General features: G+C 41.4%; 2 protein-coding genes across 17 annotated transcripts; both read left to right on the forward strand.

Moving 5' to 3' along the window:
* Positions 1–2,709: 2,709 nt before the first annotated feature.
* LOC105283433 (RNA-binding protein lark) lies at positions 2,710–17,617 on the forward strand. Of its 14 annotated transcripts, none has more exons than XR_003406796.1 (7): positions 2,711–2,852; positions 5,556–5,719; positions 5,806–6,351; positions 6,468–6,537; positions 6,652–6,751; positions 7,413–7,496; positions 7,778–8,836. XR_003406796.1 is itself a non-coding variant. In XM_020033033.2 (7 exons), exons 2-7 carry the CDS (start codon positions 5,576–5,578, stop codon positions 16,725–16,727), a joined length of 924 nt encoding a protein of 307 aa, XP_019888592.1. In that variant the 5' UTR covers positions 2,711–2,852; positions 5,556–5,575; the 3' UTR covers positions 16,728–16,963. The 14 variants fall into 14 exon arrangements, 10 of the variants coding, with proteins under 10 accessions (XP_011344484.1, XP_011344483.1, XP_019888592.1 ...); XM_020033033.2 differs by lacking the exons at positions 7,413–7,496; positions 7,778–8,836 and adding exons at positions 9,672–9,719; positions 16,712–16,963; XM_020033034.2 differs by lacking the exons at positions 7,413–7,496; positions 7,778–8,836 and adding exons at positions 9,672–9,719; positions 16,270–16,413.
* A 548-nt stretch (positions 17,618–18,165) lies between these two features.
* LOC105283434 (adenosine kinase 2) lies at positions 18,166–20,396 on the forward strand. Of its 3 annotated transcripts, none has more exons than XM_026971176.1 (5): positions 18,166–18,331; positions 18,408–18,541; positions 19,033–19,240; positions 19,361–19,636; positions 19,718–20,396. In XM_026971176.1, the coding sequence occupies exons 3-5, from the start codon at positions 19,226–19,228 to the stop codon at positions 20,378–20,380; spliced, it is 954 nt and encodes a 317-aa protein (XP_026826977.1). In that variant the 5' UTR covers positions 18,166–18,331; positions 18,408–18,541; positions 19,033–19,225; the 3' UTR covers positions 20,381–20,396. The 3 variants fall into 3 exon arrangements, with proteins under 3 accessions (XP_026826977.1, XP_019888595.1, XP_026826975.1); XM_020033036.2 differs by lacking the exon at positions 18,408–18,541 and having other exon boundaries at positions 19,718–20,126; positions 20,206–20,392; XM_026971174.1 differs by lacking the exon at positions 18,408–18,541.
* Positions 20,397–20,520: the final 124 nt, after the last annotated feature.

Raw genomic sequence — 20,520 nt, forward strand, 5'->3', positions numbered from 1 at the left:
CCTTGAGGAGTTTTTCGCCGAGAAACCTAAGAAGTTCTGGGAGAATGAAATCTTCCAGTTGCGTGAAAGATGGACAAAGGTTGTGAAACAAAACGGTGCATACATAAGTCAATAAATATTTATTGACATAAAAAAATGTTGCCTTTGAATTTTCCTTCAAAATCGGCACGAACTTTCCGGACGACCCAATAAATGATATATAATATGTGACGTTATGTATATATTGTATATATGTAGGCATATAGTACGCCTCAAATTTCATCTTTACTGATTCTCTTTGATGAAAAATAATAAGATTTTCAACGTATTCACAGAAAAATAGGTAAACATCCAGACATTTGAGACGTACTGCACATAATTTCCTTTTATATTTATAGGAAACGTGTTACAATTAAAAAACAAAAAAACAATTTTAACACGATTCATGTTAAAACTTGTCGAATACATTATCTGCGAAAGGCTACTACTTAAAAGGAAATATGTTACATAAAGGAGAAATTATGCCATCTTTAGATTTAAGAAGATCTTAAAAATGAAAATTCAACGTGTATAAAAAAAATGTCGATTTTTGTTGGACGTGGAAATGCGTTTAACGTGCCTAAAGGTTACGAGAGCTTAAGAAAAAAAAAAACTACATTAGTTAACGCTAGTTGGTGGCCTGTGTCACGTGCTGATTCATTTTTCGTGTTAAGTACCTCAACATATATTTATTATTGAATATTATTACATATACGCGTTTTTTGCGCATGTTGAATTCACGTCGAAAGATTTATAAAACTCCTGGGACACATAAATTCACATAGAACACTTCAGAAAGATAATTTATCCTCATAACTTATCTTCATAATTAATGTAACAATTCTTAATCATATTATACATGTGTCTATATAATTATATATGTAGATGTATGTATATCAAGTGATTAAAGACTCCATTTATATTATATAATTGTACGCGCAAGCCTGTATTATTATCATCTGTACAATATCTAATTTATGTTTCTAACTACAAATGGAACTTATTAATCAATTTTAGAAACTTGAACTTTAGATATGAGGTCAACGGTTGATTGAGATGTTTTCATTGCGCTGCCGACGTACTCTCTGGATCTTTATGCTTTTGTACAGAGAAAATGAATTGCGATAGAGAAAAAGTGTACAAAAGGAATAACTATTATGTAGTGCAATAACAATATGTATACAATGTTATTTCAGAAGTTATTTTAACGTGATTTTGCATATCCCTTTGAATTTAATATCGGTTCTATGAATTATTCAGTTTGTAAGTTTTAAGCCTATGAATCGTTGGAAACATTGTTGAGGTAAATCAAATAATTGAAATAAGAATTTTCCTTTCAATATATATAAAAGGTCTGTACATAATATACGAGAGGAGAGTTACTATTAAATATAATAATGATTTGAGGTAAATCGACTGTAACTAAAAAAATTGTAGACGATAGTCAATTGGTTGGCGATAATTAAATTTATATTTTTAATGAGTATTAAATATTATTATCTTTTTGCAGATATATTCTTTTTATTTGCGGGAAGATATGGCGTTCGTTTTCCTTTATATTTTATCTACGAATTTCCTTTATGTGTGTGTTTTATTGCTTTATTTTTTATATTGGTGGTCTCTGACAATTCTTAATATATTCTTCAGATCTAATATGATTTAATATAATACAACTGCTATATTAGATCATTTGATTGTGATGTCATTACTACTTTTAGAAAAATTTGCAAAACATTTTGAAGAGATTTGATTTGACGAATCAAAATGTTGATTATTGCCTTGCGCGCTACGATAGAGAATAATTGCATCATTGCGAGTAATCAATCTGTACGCTTATTTTGCAATTTCGCTATTATTGTACAGATAAAATATACTATAAATTCTAACAGGTCAAATATGAGGTAAAAAGAGAGAAGGAATGGTAAATAGTATAGTTGGGAGAATCGTTATTACTGCTGCAACTTATTTTCGTTTCTGGAAGTGACGAGAATTATTCAAATTACCACTGAATAACCACGAGAAAGTACGTTCTTGTTCCAAACACGCTACGATGCGTGCTGCGCGGTAAGGAAAAGTGTATAACAGCTGTAATGGTTGTGATAAATCAATATTTCCTTCTTGGGAAAGAATGCAATTAATAATTATACCTCGTGGCTCGTCATTTTGCATCAAGCGGTTGCACGAGTTGCACTGTACTCTCCTGCGTGTAGGAATCAACGTCAAAATATTAGATGCGCAAATTAATTCGGTGCTTTTTGGAAGAAATTGACATTTTTATCACGAAAAAGAAAATAATAAACATGTCGATCAATCTTTTAAATATTCGCCATCATTTTCTTCTCTCCGCCTATCGAGTAATGGACCCCTTTTCGCAAAAAAGAAAGTAAATAAAGACTGGATTTCTTTAAAAAAGTACCGAATTAGTTTGCACATGTAATACAATACTTTTTAATTGCTCTTGCTAATGTTTATCTAACTTCAGGAGATTTCTCAAGTCTGTTCTTCGCGTCACGGCACACTTCGTAAAATAACTGCATAATAATGCACTGGGAAAAAAGAAGAAAAAGAAAATGCTCAAAAACAGAAATTCATGCAGAGCAAGTGCAGAAAATGCAGAGGCTGAGGAAAGGTGCAATTGCAACGATCTAGAGACTGAAGGAACAAGTTGGCAATGCAGGTTAGGGATCGCAGTCACGTTGGCGGCACTGAGCGCCGGAAGTGTAGGGAAGGACGCGAACGCCGCTGCACACTTCCGGTATCGCCATCTTTACACTTCGGAAGCGTGTGGTGTTGCGTCCTGTTTTATCGCGTTATTTTACGGAGACATTGACTTGGTGAGTACTTTTGTGTCGCTAAAATTGTCGCTCGCGGGCTCGCGCACGGCTGGCCGCGGAGGCGAGGCCGTCGCGCCGACGAAATCGCCGTCCGAGGTCAGCGTCGGTTACGTCGTTTCGGCACTCCGGCTCGGTAGGCCTTTCTGCCTGGCCGGTCTCGATGGCGTGGTTTCAATCGGTCTCTCGAGAACGAGATGGCCGGCACCGCTCGATAGATCTCGCGAATTTTCACCCCCGCGAGTAATCGGCCGAAAATCTGCTTCCCCCCTGAACAAGGTTCTCGACCCTCCACGCCGGGACAAAAATGCGTCGTGCGTCGCATTTGACGCGTCTCCATTGTCACGGGAGGGCGACGAGGACGGTTTTCCCGCGCCTACGCTGTATATGTTATATCTGTCGGGGACGAGTCCGATCGTACGAGTACCTAGGCATCCCCCTGTGTTTCTCCGGCAACTTATCGATCGAAAATGCGCATGAGTCACCGGCGCAATATTGCAGAGTTTGTTCGTCGGTTTTATAGTTACGCGTCGAACACCGCGTTTCGTCGTCGCGAAACACATGTGTAGATGCGACTTTCGAACGACGGAATTTGAACTCTGGATTTACACCGCTCGCACTCGTCACTTCGACGAGATTAAGCTTATCGACGAGCGGAGTGACGCCGCGCGTTCCGCGAATCCATCCTCCGTCTTTGTCGCAGCCGCCGCGCGCTCGTTCCGTCCTCGTCTAATGCGGTAATTTTCCGCATCGACTTTTGTCGCTCGCGGCCGAAATGACGAATCATGTTCGGTGATACTTCGAGCCTGTGCCGAATCGAATTATTATGTAAATGCAATTCTGCTCAATTCTTTGCCACTTCAACGTATGCGTGTGTTCTAATGTCGCGTGTAATAATAATTCATGATATACGAGCCCGGCAAGATTCCAATTATTGCGAAGACTTAGGAGAAATGAAGTTCAAAATTTGGCTGCTTACCAATAACATTGCTCGAAATATACATTTGTTAAGAGTTGTAAATTTGAAGGCGGTAGTACTAACTGTCTCACTCAAATAGCTCTGACTTCACAGACTTCATATTGTTTACATATTTTTCCATTTTTTATTGTTTGCTGTCGAATGACAGAAATTGTTCATATATTTTACTAATTTTAGAAAAATTTTATGTAAGAATTTCTTTACTCGGTAGACTCAGTCTAGTAGATTGAATCTCTTATTTCTACAAATATATTTTTTATCAATAAAGCAATAGGTTTCTAGCAAAAGTACAACTGATATGAAAATGCAAGCTCGTTTGTACATGCTTTAAAAGTCAATGTGAATGCGAAATCGATGAATTTTGTAATTTCCGGCAAAACACATTTCAATATCTTTTTTTTTTCAAAATTAGAAAACAGCGCATATGTACATATCGCAATATAACATGACATATACTTGCGCTACGCGCGGGCGTGTGTATTTTCGCTTCATTTAACGAGCGTCGTGTTTTCCGATTGAATTACTGGGAAAGATGGCAGTAGCGAAGAGAGCGCCGCGCCGCGCAAGGTTTCTCCCGCGTTCGGACCGGCACCGCTCGTCTCGCCTCGTGCATTTTCGCCAGCGTTCGGGTGGCCGACGCGCACGCGCGACATGACGATATGACGCAGTGCTCCGAACGGACGCGGTGAGCTATCGGACGCCATTTCTGCATTGCGTTCTGTTGCGTGCGCGTTCGGGTACAGCGGCCGGCGTCATATCCGCTCCTCCTTCGTCCTGTAGTGAATCGCACGCGATCGGTCATCGAGTGGCCATCCACGTGTCCTGGATATTACGTACAATCGACGGACCACTTGCGGATCTAGCGTCGAGGGGAACATTCGATCACAGGTATATATCCCTTCGTCGCCGACAGATTCCCTTTATGGCCATGCGCTCTCTATATCGTGATTTTCGAGGCCACATATACCGCCTGCGAGCGGAACGTTACGAACGTTATGCGAGTGTGTTTTGTACGATGAGTGGAATCGTAAGAATGGCTTGGCGCGCATATGCGTAAATTCATTGCCCGCGGAGCAGCCGCGACAAGATGGAGGAACCGAAGCGTCGGGGCAAAACAATCGCGTTACTCGAATTTTTCTCCGTTCTCGTACGAAAGGACGCCGTCTCGAGGTTTACGTCACCACAGGAGCCTTGCGCAGTAATTCGTTGCAACTACGCAATTGTAACTTGCTCGATTTTACCCTAACGCGCTGCTGAATTTTGGCGTGATTGGGATCAATTTAGTTTGCCGACGCTCGCGAATAAATATGGAGATCGCGTTCGCACGTTCACGACGTCGAAATCCGCATCCGCCGGTATTGTACCGGCTTCAGTTCGCCCTTCGCGGCGCGGGCATCTAGACTGTACGTATCTATCTATGGCGGAGTTAAACATGGTGGGAACGATCTTGCTAGGTGGATGTGCCGCGCAATACATCAGGAATTCGATTACATGTTAATTATCGTAGAGAAAAATATTATTTGAAAAATCTTATTAATTTTCTTAAAATTTGAGAATTAATAATTTGTGAATTTTAAAACAATTATAAATTTTATTGCGTAAGAGATAATCAAATATCACGTACAAAGGAAAAGGTAACAAGAATTTGGCGTAACTTCAAACTCTTGTATAAAAGAAAACGAGATAAAAAAGAAATATTTTCTAAAATTATATCTTTATAATATTAGGTTCTCGTACGAGCTGCAAAATGCCAGGTTTTAGCAGCGTTGGCACGTTCAAAATCTTCATTGGCAATTTAGCCGACAAAACCTCAAATGCTGACATCAAGCCACTCTTTGAGAAGTATGGCAAGGTTGTGGAATGCGATGTGGTAAAGAATTATGGCTTTGTGGTAAGTGTTGCATTAATCTAATCAGCAGTCGGTTTCAAACTCGCGCGACGTGTGTGAAAATTCCACGCATATTCTGTCTGATGCAGCATATGGAAAATGAAGAAGCAGGACGAAACGCAATACAGAATCTGAATGGGCACATTGTCCACGGACAACCAATCAAGTGCGAGGCGGCGAAGAGTCGTAAGGGACCGAACACTCCCACGACGAAGATCTTTGTCGGTAATCTTACAGACAACACGAAGGCGCCGCAAGTACGCGAGCTGTTTGCCAAATATGGCACAGTCGTCGAATGCGACATCGTAAGAAACTACGGTTTCGTTCATCTGGAGGCAACCGGGGACGTGAACGATGCCATCAAGGAGCTGAACGGGCAGATCGTCGATGGCCAACCGATGAAGGTCCAGATCTCGACGAGCAGAGTGCGACAGAGGCCAGGCATGGGGGATCCGGAGCAATGCTACCGTTGCGGACGAGGCGGTCACTGGTCCAAGGAATGTCCCAAAGGAGGTATGGGAGGTGGTCCAGATAGGAATGGATACAGGGACAGAATGTTCGGACGTGATCCTTATCCACCACCACCACCACCACCATTCCTGCGGGACCGACTCATGGGAGGTGGCCGCTTTGGGGTTAGTATTTATTTATTTCTGTTGAAATTTTAAAATCGAGGACCAGTGCTCCACTTGTACATTTGAATCGCTTACGTTATCGCGTATACTAATTTTCGGTTGCAATCTGCTCGCAGGATTACGATACCTACTACGAAAGGAGAGGCTTCGAGGACAGCAGGGATCTCTACGAGAGGCGGTTTACGGGTATGACAGGGCCCTGTGACATGGGAAGTTCCATGTGCGGGCTAGACTTTCCACCAATGACAATGCCACCTCTACCCCCAAGACGAGATCCAATGCCTCCTATGCCTCCTCTAGGTATGGGATCCATGCGTGACACTGGCTTCTCCCGTGGCAATGAGTATGGGATGTTCAGCCGCCGATCACCTCCTCCGAGTGGCAACAACGGCCGGTTCAGGTGAGTAGCTATCCGGCGTGCCCGACTGCCCATTCGTCCGACTTAACATTGTGAACGTTCCAGGCTGGATTAACAGCTCATGCGAATTGGGGTTCGGTGATTCGTCGACATTTTTTCTAATCTGTCGTACACACTTTCTTTCTCTTGCCACACATAGATTTAATTTGTATCTCCTTTGGTACATACACACATACATATTTACAGATATATATGTGTGTATGCATGTACATCACCTCTCTCCTCTGAATTTTTTCTCCCAAAACTAGCAAATGCTACGTCTGTGATAGGCTGTTGTACGCGGCCGCGAGATTTGTCATGTTCACGCCTACTATTTCGTTACACGTTTTTGTGTTCCTTGTCCGTTTGTTTTTTTTATTAAATATACCGACTTACTTCTTCATTTGATTTCTCATACCTTTTGTCAAACTTTTGAGCTTTCTTTCCGATATCTCTCCGCGCGACACACAACGCATGTCCATAGTCGCCTATGCAAATGTATACTTTATCGTACTTGATATCTAAAATAGTACTTGTTTTTTTGTTTTTGTTTTTTAACACACACGTACGAGTGTCGACCCGATGCCCACATGAGTGCAGACTCCGTCGTAGTGAAATGTTAATTATATGACGCTTGGACGTTTCTGTACATTCTAAATTTCAGTGCACCTCAGGCGTACCATCTTTGTCCATGAACGCGGGCAACCCTAGAGAGACAGTCCCGGGTCAGCGTTCAAGTCGTACAAGAGTAAGTCTTTGACTCATTTTGTTAGCGAGTAGTCACGCCTCGTTCTTGTCGCTGCAACAACAACGCGCGTCAGAAACATACACAGCAGCCGCCTTCGTCGTCTGCGTCCCATGGTGTTCGAATCTTGATTTATTTTTTTTTTAAATCGGGTCTCGACTGATTGTGCCTTGAACATGTCGACTGCTCTTCTAGGGATGTCCTAGTTCATTGACTCTCTTGTTCCATGGCATTAACTGCGGGATTGGCCTGTATGTCTCTCACTGAATCCTTTGTGTTTCAAGCGCTCCCTATTACGTACATCACTCAGCCGGGAGTGGCGCGGAGGCCTGGGATGAAGAAACGTTCCTAAGGAATGCGAACTAGAATTTCTTGATCGCACTACCGCGAACCAGGATGCAATCTGCAATTTTAAATAAAAACTCTCGTACGCTGTAGATAGAGAAAAAGAAAGAAAAAAGAAAAAAAAAGAAACAGGGCTGGCGCGATTTTGGAATGGCACATCGAATCGATTGTCTTTGAAACGTGTCGTAAGTAGAAACCAGCTCTCCAGACGATTTGGATTAGTAAGTTAGTTACACGTATTGGCGCCCTTCCGTACTCATTTTTTTCCAAGTTTTCCAAGCCAGTTTCAAATACTTCCGAGCGAATAATTTTACGAAGTTTTCTTTCTCTATAGTTGCGGTTTCCTTAATGCCGACTAGAACTGATGCCTTTAGACACACGAGGATTATTCCTTTCGTCGGTTTAACTTGCATATCGAGTGTTACCGACAACTATATAAGTCAGACATAACAAATGTGTCAAACTGGCAACATCGTTGAAATTTATGGAATCGAGATGTCCGTTTCTTCTTTTTCTTTTTTTTTCCTTTTTTTCTTAAGCAACGTGAAAAAGTTGTATATTTTCCTTTATCTTCATACGCAATACGTATCTTGTAGTTGTAAGATGTTTATTTCCCAATCAAAACTGCAAAATGATAAATTTTTTTCTTTTCGTTATTTTGTTAATATGATTGTATTTGCATTAGGCAGCAAACTTTTTATGTCAATAATTGAGATCGTATCAATGAATATATCAATTTAAAGTACATTCATCTGTTCTAATTTCGTGGTATTTTCACCGTTGTCTTAAATTACGCCTAAAATTGGAGTGCTATGGACAAAAAAAACGTATAAAAATGACGCGAAAAGATTTCGAGCTCGTTTGTGCTCCATCGAGCTTGTAATCCATAGTTCTTGAAGCTGACTTCTACTCACGAGGTTCAAAGCTTTTCATGTATGTAAATCCACTCGCAAACTTCAAATAGAGAAGAGAATTGATTGAATTTCTCAGTTTTTCTAAATACTTTGAATTTGTTGTTGCACGTTACCACGTTACCACCTACTACCCCATACAATCCCAGCCTGGGCTGCGAATGGCTCTTATGATTATTATGATTATTGTTATTATTACTACAATAATTATTACACTCTCGTTGTTTTTTTGCGAAGTTGATAAGTTGCAAGTCGCATGGGTTAAAAATCCAGTCTACCGCTGCCTGCCTCATATGACTAGCTACACCCCACGTTCTCCCTACGTGTTCTTCATCTTTCTTCACATTGGCCAGCTAGGTTCTTGAGCTTCGATTGAATGATCGAATTGTACAGATAGGGAAACTGGCAAATTGCCAGCCGTTTGCACTCCACTCGTCTCATAGGTTTCACAGTTTCTCTAGTCATACATATCATCCAAGAATTCTTATGTTTGCTTTTGTTTTTGCACTGGAAGCCCAATTTCTTATTATACACGTGTGTACGCGTGCATATACATGTGCGTGTGTATAGTGTAGAACGGCAGGCTATTTTGCGAGAAATTTGGCAAAAGACATGACATACATAAATGGGGCATGCGTGTATGGTTCTCGGTTCAGGTTTATCTTCAAATTCTCGAGCATTATTAGGCACGAAACGTACGTATCCTGATCCCAAGTCGACAGTCATATTAGGCGAGGCACGCGACTTTCACACCTCCTTTCTCTATCTCTCTCTTTCTCTTTTTCTTTGCACGTGATTAAATACGTACGCATATACAGGGACTAATTCACAAAGTTAAGCCTTGGACAAGGGAGCCAGTATATGGTATATGTTGATCTGATCTCATTAGTAGATTCGATTATTTATTATACCGCTGTTATAGTAGAGGCATGTACGAGGACTTCAGCCGAGATTCGTTTGAAGAGCGTAGGTAAGTAGAGTGAAGTACCATTGGGTTTATGTACCATGTCCGAATCGAAATCCTTTTTCGCAAGTTAGAGCCAATAATAAGCCGCCCTCTTCTTTATGTTATGATCATGTCGAGTGTTGCAATGTCTTCGTTTCCGTTTTAAAAACACCGTTTTGACGGTTGCATTTACCCCTATCCCACGCGATGAGCCGTGATTAATGATAGGCGGAATTTGTGTAGGATATACTTTCACCATTTATTTTGCATCCTGGGATGATGATTGTGTTTCAATCCGTTGGAACAAATAATGGTAATCTAATAATCGAGATATATCTCGCGCAAAATACGGTCTTTCATAAAGAAGAGTGCTCGGAAGATTAAAGAAAAGCATACTTAATATCCGAATTTCGCGAACAATCCCTCTTGTTGTAAAACGAAAGAATTTAGCGAGAAAAACGAGGTATTCTTCGAGCTACTGTATCCATTTCCTCTTTTTTTTTTTCTTTTCTGTCTTACTACTACTGTTCACACTCTTTCACTCTACATACTTTAACACTCTGCTACATACTTCCTTCTCTTCCGTTTGTTCTCCTACACGTAAATATACAATTTTTTTTACATATTCAATTTATATTTACTCGTGTTTTAACGCCCGATCTCACCGATCTCGTGTGACTGACGTGGCTTAATTTTGGTTACCAGACCGGGATTACGAGGGCCATCGCCGTCGCGCCGGTTCGCACCATACTAAATCGTCGCGTCGGGCTCGGATCGGTCTCTGTCGGTCGTCGGTCCGTCGGGTCTGTCTGTCGCTAGCAGGAAGCCTCGGAACCGAGATACTCTTGGTCGTCTTGCGAACTGCACGCGCGAAGATCTGCCGCCCGCTCTATGAGAACAAGTGTTACCCGCAATGCGGTCTATTTAGACGAGAAAAAAAAATAAAATAAATAAAACGGAGACAAAAAGTAGAACAAAACATGAAAACGATATCCAGCCATCAACTAGCTAGCTAGAGACACGAAAAAGAGATTCTGAAGATTGCATCCGAATTGTCTCTTTCCTGCCCGACGAATCTCCTTCGTATCTCTCGAGACTCCCTTCTATTGATCCTTTTCTTGTTATCCATTCAGCCAATTCTCCCACTTCGTCGTATAATTATATAAAAATCGTCAAGTTAGAATATTCTCGACATATAAGAAATCTATATAACACCACCGCGAAAACTCCTCGATTCTTGATTAGTGTAACTCTTTTTTTTTCTTATAGCATATATTTCTATGGCTGGGAGACAGAGTTTTGACGTGCAAATTTACGCACGAGATTGTCACGATATTAAGAGTGTGGGGATCGACGAGCGTTCCGGTGGTGCTTGTATTTTGTGGCGACGCACTCTTGCCGATCGTTTCGCTCTCGTGAAGAACGAATCACTATCGTTGATCGGTTGTCGCGCGTCGCGATCGGACTGCTTTTTTTTTAATTGATCAAATCCAGCGAGAGAAACGCGATGTAATTTCTACGAAAGAAAAATATGCGGAAGGGAGTATTCCTCGAGCGATTAATTTGTATCTTGGATTTGATGAGATCGACAAACTTCGGTAATTGATATTAAGAGCGACAGCAGGCCTCATCTTCCGAGACGGTTGAATTTATATTACTCCAAAAATACTATATAAATGATATTACACAAATTCTAACAGATACTTTTGTATAATGGATTAGAAACCTCATGATTTTAGCGCATTTACTAAAGAAGCATCGAGAAGACGTAGGCCATGCTTTAAAAAAAAGAAGCGTTCGTCGAAATCTTTAGCGTGCGGATCCACCCGTTTAGAAAAGTCTGTTCCCGTATTTTACTGTTGCAAAAGAAAAGGGAAAACACTCGATGACAATTGGACTTAGATCCGTAGGATGCGTCGATTCTGTATGGAAAACTTAAATGGTCGAACACATTATCGTTAGCGTATAGTAACGTAATCATTTTATTAACGTAGGATATTAACTCTGACGTAAAAACCGTGTTGTAGCCTATAATAATCGCACTTTGGTTTTTTTTCTCGAGCGTTATAGACGCTTGTTGTAAGCATTTTTTTTCTTCTCTTTCCTCTATGTCTTTTATTTTTTGCTGTGACCGACCGTGTTTTTTCATTATGAATATAAATTATAATCACATTGATGCTAGTGATAATGGTAATAATAATAATGATGATATGATGATGCTGAATATAAGAAAAATGTAATAACAATGTATTTGTGAGATTCACAAAAAAAACGACGTGTGTTACGTTTCTTTAATTACATCATGCCGACCGCTTTCTCTCTTTCGGCATGTTATCCTTGCCAGCAGTGACCACATCCACGAGAACAATCATTCCGTTTTTCCCTCATCTCGCGTCACGTAGCTTTGATCGGGTACGATCGGACGCGCGCTCCCTTCGCTGGCTTCCTGCGCGTCGCGCGCGCGTTTCCGTTTCGCGCTCGCTCAACTAAAGATCGGTCAAGAACTCGGAACCGGAACGTGCGCGATGCATTCACTCGTCTTACTCTCTTCACAATAGCTCTTTATGCGCGCCTTTTGGAACCTTTGACCGGCCATTCAGAGCCGATCTTTGCGATGTTATCCTTCGAGCAATATCAGCTGTTTCTACTCTTTCCTGTATTTTTATTTATTTGCGATACATTGCGATCTCTATGTATGAGACGATAATACTTTGATTTCTGGATTTTAAGTGAACTATATTAGAATACTCAATAATGATATATCTTTGGATATTAAATAATATAGAAAGAAAATTAACACTGATGAAATTGTTGAATTTCTGACGATGCAAGTAGAATTAGATTAATCATTGCATATACGTTTATGAATGTTTAGATTTCTGTTTCAGATAGATGTTGCATTGTATCGACTAGCTAGTCGGAAATTAGTGTTTCTCATGACGTCAATGACTATTCCACATGTGCACAGTCCTATCTCGACGATTATTTTTTTTTCTTACCCGGTTCTGTCATGCAACTTCCTCTCGAAATCTCATCCTATCTCATACTTTCGCAAACGTTTGCTCTTAGGGAAAAAATGGGCAGAAAATGCGCATAACATATCGTAATTCAACGTAAGTTTTTCAAGTTTTTCCGCGCTCGTCGAATACGCAATCGTGCGTTCGTCGTTGGTTACTCATGAATTTCACGGTTCTTTCGCAGCGAATCTACGTGAGTAGAGTGAATTTAAATTTTCATATTCATCACGTGCACACGCGCGCTGCATGCTCGACAAAGAGAGAATTTCATTATTGCGACATTCATTCAGCTATACGATGAAATTCACGAGTTTCGGATCTCTTTTGCAAAACTCTTCGAAGTAATTTTCCGTTCATTCATTTTTTGAATTGTATGTGCTCGATATTGTGGATCGCGAATTATCGCCGTAATCATGTCGAATCGTGAACGGTATGTTTGCATCAATACATCACTGTCAATCTTTCTCACTTCTAAGAAGGTCATAACTTTAGGCGTGTCTTTCTGCACTCGACAGGTCTACTATTTTTCTTTTATTCTGTTTCGTAATCGCTTGTTTCTCGATTCAGTCTCGATAGTTACGAATAGGGATTGCAACGCGTTATAATCTTGCAGTTTAAATTTGGAGATGCTACAGACAGGCGAAACGATGACTCGGTGACGGACCAGTTTCCTATTTGTAGCATTTGAAAACTGAAACGGACCAGATTATAGCAGTTTGCATCTTTGATTCTCTATCTCTATCTCTGCACTGTCTTAAAAAATTAAGGGCCATCGTACCAAGATCCGTCGAGCACCATGTTGAAATCGTTCGTTGTATGACTGATGTTTTCAGAACAATTGGCACTGCGGATGAGATGGTTGCGCACGAGCTAGCATATAGCGCGAATAAGTCACTTCATCACGCGTACACGGACGTGGAATACTAATTCTCTCCATATACACATGTCTATTGAAACGAGGAAAAAGAGAAATACCGGATTCTGAAAAGCCTACTACTACATTTATCCTTTTCGCCTTAGTAATATACAAAATGAGATCCTATTTTGTACGTCTGATTCTCACCGTCTACGTATGTGACTTTTTTTGCAAGTTTTTATTTTTAATAAACCTCAGAACACGTGCGAACGGCATCCCCTTGAGTTGTGACTGAGAATTCACCCACCCCTCTGGCTGGCTCTCTCGAACTAGGCTGAATTTGTTCATCGAAAGCGACTGCATCGTTTGTAGATTGAGATTCAATCTGAGAAGGATAAAGAAAGCCTGATTCTCGAAACTATAAATTTCATAGATTTTAAAGAATTTATAATATTTATAATATTGAGATTATATATATATATATAAGAAATTATAACAAGTTGTATAACATTATCAGGTTTTTCTTGTCTCTTCTCAGTTGGATTGTTGTCCCTATTTGTAAGCACCGGAGAAAGATTTGCCATCCTTTCACCGTATTTACATCTTCGTATGCTAGTGCGATTTATTATTCACTTGCATTATCTCTCGATCAAAGCCAAAGTTAAGATATTGCCGTTTCCAGTGATACGGAAATCAAGTGTACATAGACACGACAGAGTAAATGTTATCTCTTTTCTATCTTAATCTGATTCTTTTATCAGTATGTACTTGGTAATGCTTATTGTTATGTGCCAGTCAAACTTGCAGACTCGGAGCAGGTCTACTGAATCGGATTCGGCTGGAGGTCGCTTCTCTACACCCGGCCAGCGGCAGGCGGAGAGGCGCCCGGTCTGTTCCGTAACTGTAATGCACAGTCACAGTGTGAAACACCCAAAGTTACTTTAAGAGAGATACCGAACACACACACATACACAAAGAGACAGAGAGAGTGTCCTCAGAGATAACCGAACGAGCCTTTGTCACAGTGGCTTTGGAACACGAACGTGTAAGAGAACCAGGCGCACTACTCGATCATCTCTCTCTCTCCGTACTAAGATGTGGTGAGCAGACTCCTGTCTGATAATAAGTAGATTATTCCGAATCCGATGGAAAGATTCGCCGGTTTCTCTCTTTTTGTACTCTAAATCTAATAGCGCGAGGAGAATGGTCGGACCTTCCTTGTCGGCGAAGAGTTTTGCGAGTTTGATCGGTGCATAGCGAGCGCGTCGACGCCCGTTAACTTTGGCTTTACCGTTACCTAGCATACGTACGGAATCGTTTCGTCGCGATCGGGAAAAGTCTGGCACACTGATCGTTGACGAGAACGTACGCAAAAGATGCCTCAGAACCAAAAGATGTTTTTTTATTCGTGATTCAATTGAAGAGAACGATGTCACCCACTTGCTTTAAAACGTGCGAATATTTTTTATTGGGTAAGTCAAAATTGTATCTCAAGAAGTAGAAATTAAATTATAATTATTTTCAAATTCTTTATCTATAAAAAGGGGGAGAACTACTAAAAGGGATGATTTTCCCGCGAAATTGTCACACAATTGGTTTTGAGGCAATCTTACTTTATACTCAAGTCCTTTTCCCTCCTTTTTTTAATATTTTTTTCAAGCGACTTATATATCTCTTCGCACATAATCGAATGTGCCGCTTAGGCTAGTTAATACCCTCGACCCACGATACGTCGACTCGGCGTACTTGACGAGACTCGAGGCTCGTTGATGCGCGGGTACGCGGGGAAAAAGGTGCGATGCTGAATCGCGCGCGTATATTTCACGCGTGCGTGAGTCGTGCGGAAAAAAATCGACTCGGTGAACATGGAGAGTCGAACAATGCACGCACCCGGAGAGCGCTTCGTCGGATATTATCGACATATATATATATCGGCTGTAATGCAAGCACTCTGTCGAGGATTACGGTAATGCCGGTGCCGGGGAGTGATCGTCGAGTAAGCGAAGGTCTGCCCGGAAGTCCGCAGTCTCGTGGCCCATTTACGTGGACGTGCGAGACTCCGACGGTTATGCGGCTCGTCGTCATCGTCGTCGTCGTTGCCGTCGCCATCGTCGTCGTCGTCGCCACCTTTGTCGTCGTCTTCGTCGTCCTCGTCGTCCTCGTCGACTTCGCCTTCGTCGTCGCCGCCGCCGCCGTCGCCGCCGCCTCGTCGTGGTCTGTAAAGTTACGCAGCCCGAGTTGCAAACGGTTCGGGACACACGCCGGCCGAGAAACTCGATGAGATGAGAAGTTCCGTGTCCAGAGTCTGTAGCTGTATCGCTGCGATATATCTCAGACACGCCGGCACCTCGCAGGTGCTTAAAAAAAAGACCAAAGTACCCAGTCCCTCGGCGGAGTTCTCGCTGGAGGACACCGAGACCGTGAATTGCCGATCGGATCCGTGCACGGATTTTTGAGAGACGATCGGCGCAAGAAAAAGCGGATGTACGGATCGGGACACGGGTTACCCTCCCTTGACACGTCGCGTGATAGAAAACGGGAAAAAAGGAAACGGGAAAGCGAACACACACATTGACTCGGTCGTCGTCAGTTGCCGCATTACCAAAAAAAAAACGAACAAAAAATAGAGCGCAAAACCGATACGATAACGCGGCCGGCAAGCATTGTAACGGGCTTTATTGTAATGTGATGTGTGATATAGGACACGATGATAGCATCCACGCCGACGGCGTCCATGACGGATGTACCCTCGATGGAGCGAGCGAGCCAAGGGTGGCTCGAAAGAGAGAGACGAGAGCTCCGAATAGAAGCGACGACGACAAGTCTGATGATGGCCCAACGTCAGTGTAGCGAGAGGTAATTGTCCATCGGCACTTGGTCGTTGAAAGATACCGTGAGAAATAGAGAGAGCGAGGATAAGAGTAGAAGAGGGAGAACTCGCTTAAATAAAAAACGAGGCTGTATTACTGCACGTCGTGTACCGCTCCTGCAAGTCCATCGTCCCTGCGCAGCCTCTCGGTATCGTTCCGACGTAAAAGAAAGAAAGCAAATAAAAAGAAAAGAGAATACGGGCGACACATGTTAATTCCATCCCCTACGTTCCACCCTTTGAACGCCTTTGAGAGCCATGTTTTCTTTCTTAGGAGAAGCGGCACTTAGACTGGAGAGAAAGAGCCTCTCCGCGAGATGCGAGGAGAATCTTCTTCTTCCTCTTCTTCTATAATGTGCGCCGGGGCGAAACCGAGTGATCGACATGCGCCACGACGTGCTTCACACGCCGGAATCTCGCCCTAGAGCGGATTCTCGAGTCTCCCTCTGCTCGGCGGTAGCACGAAGGTATCGTAAGAACGAGTACTTTCCCCCGCGCTGCCCTTCATAATAATCTTCCACATAAAGTTTCGGGAAATATTCGAGATTCGATTCAAGTTATCGCGATAACGACAAGTGCATACTATTGTCTAATATTTTTATATATAAATTTTTTTTATTCCGTTCGGATAGATTATATTTTTAGATATAGATTGAAACCGCTTTTAAATTTTCACTCTGCGATCAGTGCACGAAAATTATTTTATTCTTTTTGTCTTGTTGTTCTGCTAGTTTTCTTTCATTTCCTCGGTGACGTAAGAAGTTAAACTCGCCGATATTATAGCGGTTCTAGTCGCGCTAAATTAAGTCATAGACATCGTGAAATTTTCTCCTGAATAGATACGCGATAAACACGCGTAATGGTAAGTAAGATTCTGCAGGTAAAATGTTTTGAACTCGCACAGTCGCAGTGGATTGTCGCAAAGGGTCGAAATAAAATCGTCGTAAGTAAACTCTTTGTTTGTAAAATGTATGTTACAGGATGTCGCCGCTGTTTGATATGAAACTTCTGGAGCCTAGCGAATGGAATTTTCAGCGTGTAACGAAGCAATAAACTTGTATAAATTCACCCGACTTCACGGCAGCTCGTTAATCACTTTATTTATATGTATGAAAGTCTACCTAATTAACATTACTTCTGTATTTTTACTATCGAAGAATAAGGAATTCTGTCCACATAATTCTTTGTTATTTACCATTTTTTCCTTATCAGAAATTGCGGAAGTTAGTTGACGTAGTAACATGATTGGAAAACGAAACATGGTAAACGTTTAAATAATCCATTATTTATTTATTCCTGTAGAATTAATACATGTCTGTCAGTCAATTAATTAAAACGCTCTCTCAGCTGTTGGATCTTTTGTACGTATTAGAATTTTTCTTTGCTGGAATCGGTCTCTGTTGCAGTAAAATGCAAACGTATATCTGCATTATCTTGACTGAAAATTATAACTAAAGTATTGCTAAAAGTACAGTTCTATTGAAATCAATATGTGGAATGTAATTTGCGTTACAAGTAGGAGGTAATCGACAGGAATATTGAGTGTTGTAAATTGGTGATTAGAATACGATTAGTATAATAATCTCGTCATGTAACATGCGTTTTGTCCCCCTCTCTCTCTCTCTCTCGCTCCTTGAGCTTGATATAAGTTAGCTACGATGACATCGTAGCGATAACATTTGCCCCGAGGTGAACTGTAGGAGGATGTGTACGTGTTTTCTTTTTTAGTAACTGCGTGTAGTCGAGTCATTCGATCTTGAGTCATTCGAGCGCAAAAGAAGCGGCCTAAGAAACGTCGGTGGCGCGTTGTCGCAGTCTCGTTACTCGAGCAGATCGTGGTTTCCCCGTAATTGCACGAGAACATAAATTCCGCACAAATGGCTGAAAACTTACGGTAAGTGACATTCCGCTAAAAATTATATATTTTCTTTTATCTTTATTCGTAATCCGCGGTTTACTGCATGGTTCAGATACAAATTGACCCTCCCTCGGAGGTTATGATGGTGGTGATCCTCTAACGTGTAGGTTATGTATGCGCGCATTACATGTGCTACCAATGATCGGTGAGACTGTCGATGAGAACCTGTCTTTATCTCCGACGATGGTAAATAATAATTTGTAAAAAATATGCGTTGCGTTTGTACGACAGAGATACTTCTACGGGGATAATTGGTGGTGTTATATTCATTATAACGACGAAATCGAACGCGTCACGGAAAGCAAGCATAGGTTATATAACCGTTAAAATCGATTCTCAACGGCGCGACGCCATTGCAAAGTACGAAGCGACCATTTAAAAAATTCAAGATAACAAATTAGCTAAATTTAAAAGTTCAATATTAAATCATTAAAAATCTTATTTCCAATTTAGAGAAAATTATCTCGAAATTCTATTTTGAAAATTTTCTAATGTCGCATGCAGTGGACACATAATAAATATATATGATATTTTATGGATAAACTTATGTAATTATTCTTCCAGTTGTTTTATATATAACTGCAAAAATTGCTATCCGTTAATAAAATTTTATAAGACAAATGTATCATGCAAAGACTAAAGATATAATATTAATAATAATGAAATGCTGATTTCAGAGAAGGACTCTTATTGGGCGTGGGAAACCCTCTGCTCGATATCTCAGCAACCGTAGACCCCGAATTCCTGAAGAAATATGATTTGAAGTCCAATAACGCTATTCTTGCCGAGGAGAGGCACAAACCTTTATACGAGGAACTAATTAACTTGTACAAAGCTGACTTTATCGCAGGCGGATCTGTACAGAATTCTATGAGGGTGGCACAGGTAACTTGATATCGCAATTGTTACTTAAGACGATAATAAAAATTTATTTCTCTTTAATGAAAGAAACACAAGATCTTAAATTATACCGTACAGTGAATAATCAATATTTGTATCGTGCAGTGGTTCCTGCAAAAACCAAGAATCGCCACTTACATGGGCTGTGTTGGCAGAGATAAGTACTCAGAAATACTGGAGGATAAAGCAACCACGGATGGTTTAAACGTTCGGTATCAGTACACCGATAAAGAAGCAACCGGGATGTGCGCGGTGCTGATTACGGGAAAAGAACGCTCTTTGTGCGCCAATTTAGCGGCAGCGAACTGCTTCTCGCCGTCGCACATCGAAAACCCGGAGAACAAGCAGTTGATAGACATCGCAAAGTACATCTACATATCGGTTCGTACAAAGGCGCCCTAATTAATTATACGCGTCAAGCGGGCGATTGTAAAACATTTATGCTAAGGATGTGCATTTTAGGGATTCTTCTTGACGGTCAGCCCGGAAAGCATACAAGCCGTGGCGAAACGCGCGTACGAGAACGACAAAATGTTCATGATGAATCTGAGTGCTCCGTTTCTCTGCGAGTTCTTCCGGCAACCGATGCTAGCTGCGCTTCCCTACGTGGACATCCTGTTCGGCAACGAAACGGAAGCGGAGACGTTTGCGAAGGTCAACAATCTTGACGCGACGGATAGGAAGCAGATCGCGCTGAAGATATCGGAAATGGAGAAGATTAATAACAAGAGGAAAAGAATCGTTGTGATAACGCAGGGTGCGGAAGCGGTACTTTTAGCGAAAGACGGTAGAGTGACGGAGCATCCTGTTACAAAACTGCCGCAAGACAAAGTTATAGATACTAACGGCGCCGGAGATGCCTTTGTTGGCGGTACGAGTGTGAAAGTTTTCTTCATTGCGACACAGCAAGAATTCAAACAGATCATTAATCGAGAAAATCGGTTTTTCAGGCTTCCTCGCACAGCTCATACTTGGGAAAGATATCGAGACGTGCGTGAAGTGCGGCATCTGGGCGGCGACGCAGATCGTACAGAGGTCCGGTTGTACTTACGAGGGAAAGCCAAATTTCCAGTCCTGATTGACATGCAATTGTTAGCAATTGTGTACTTAAATAAAAGATTTTAACGTTTTTCTACCTTAATATTTCTATTGATATGGAATTTTATGTGAACGACATTTGTCAATTATAGAAATTATTAGAAAATTATATAGAAAAGAGAGCAAGATGAACAAGCCTCTCCATCTTGCTCTCTCAGCCTCCAGAC

This window comes from Ooceraea biroi, chromosome 1 (genome assembly GCF_003672135.1).
Source record: "Ooceraea biroi isolate clonal line C1 chromosome 1, Obir_v5.4, whole genome shotgun sequence".
Taxonomy (NCBI): domain Eukaryota; kingdom Metazoa; phylum Arthropoda; class Insecta; order Hymenoptera; family Formicidae; genus Ooceraea; species Ooceraea biroi.

What these genes read in the sequence shown, in the direction of transcription:
- LOC105283433 (XM_011346181.2), top strand. Translation starts at nt 5,576, where the DNA reads ATGCCAGGTTTTAGCAGCGTTGGCACGTTCAAAATCTTCATTGGCAAT. An exon ending in TAAAGAATTATGGCTTTGTG is followed by an intron (nt 5,720 to 5,805) that starts GTAAGTGTTGCA and finishes TGTCTGATGCAG; the next exon opens with CATATGGAAAATGAAGAAGC. An exon ending in GATTCGTTTGAAGAGCGTAG is followed by an intron (nt 9,720 to 13,545) that starts GTAAGTAGAGTG and finishes TGATGTTTTCAG; the next exon opens with AACAATTGGCACTGCGGATG.
- LOC105283434 (XM_026971174.1), top strand. An exon ending in ATTCTATGAGGGTGGCACAG is followed by an intron (nt 19,241 to 19,360) that starts GTAACTTGATAT and finishes TGTATCGTGCAG; the next exon opens with TGGTTCCTGCAAAAACCAAG. An exon ending in CAAAGTACATCTACATATCG is followed by an intron (nt 19,637 to 19,717) that starts GTTCGTACAAAG and finishes TGTGCATTTTAG; the next exon opens with GGATTCTTCTTGACGGTCAG.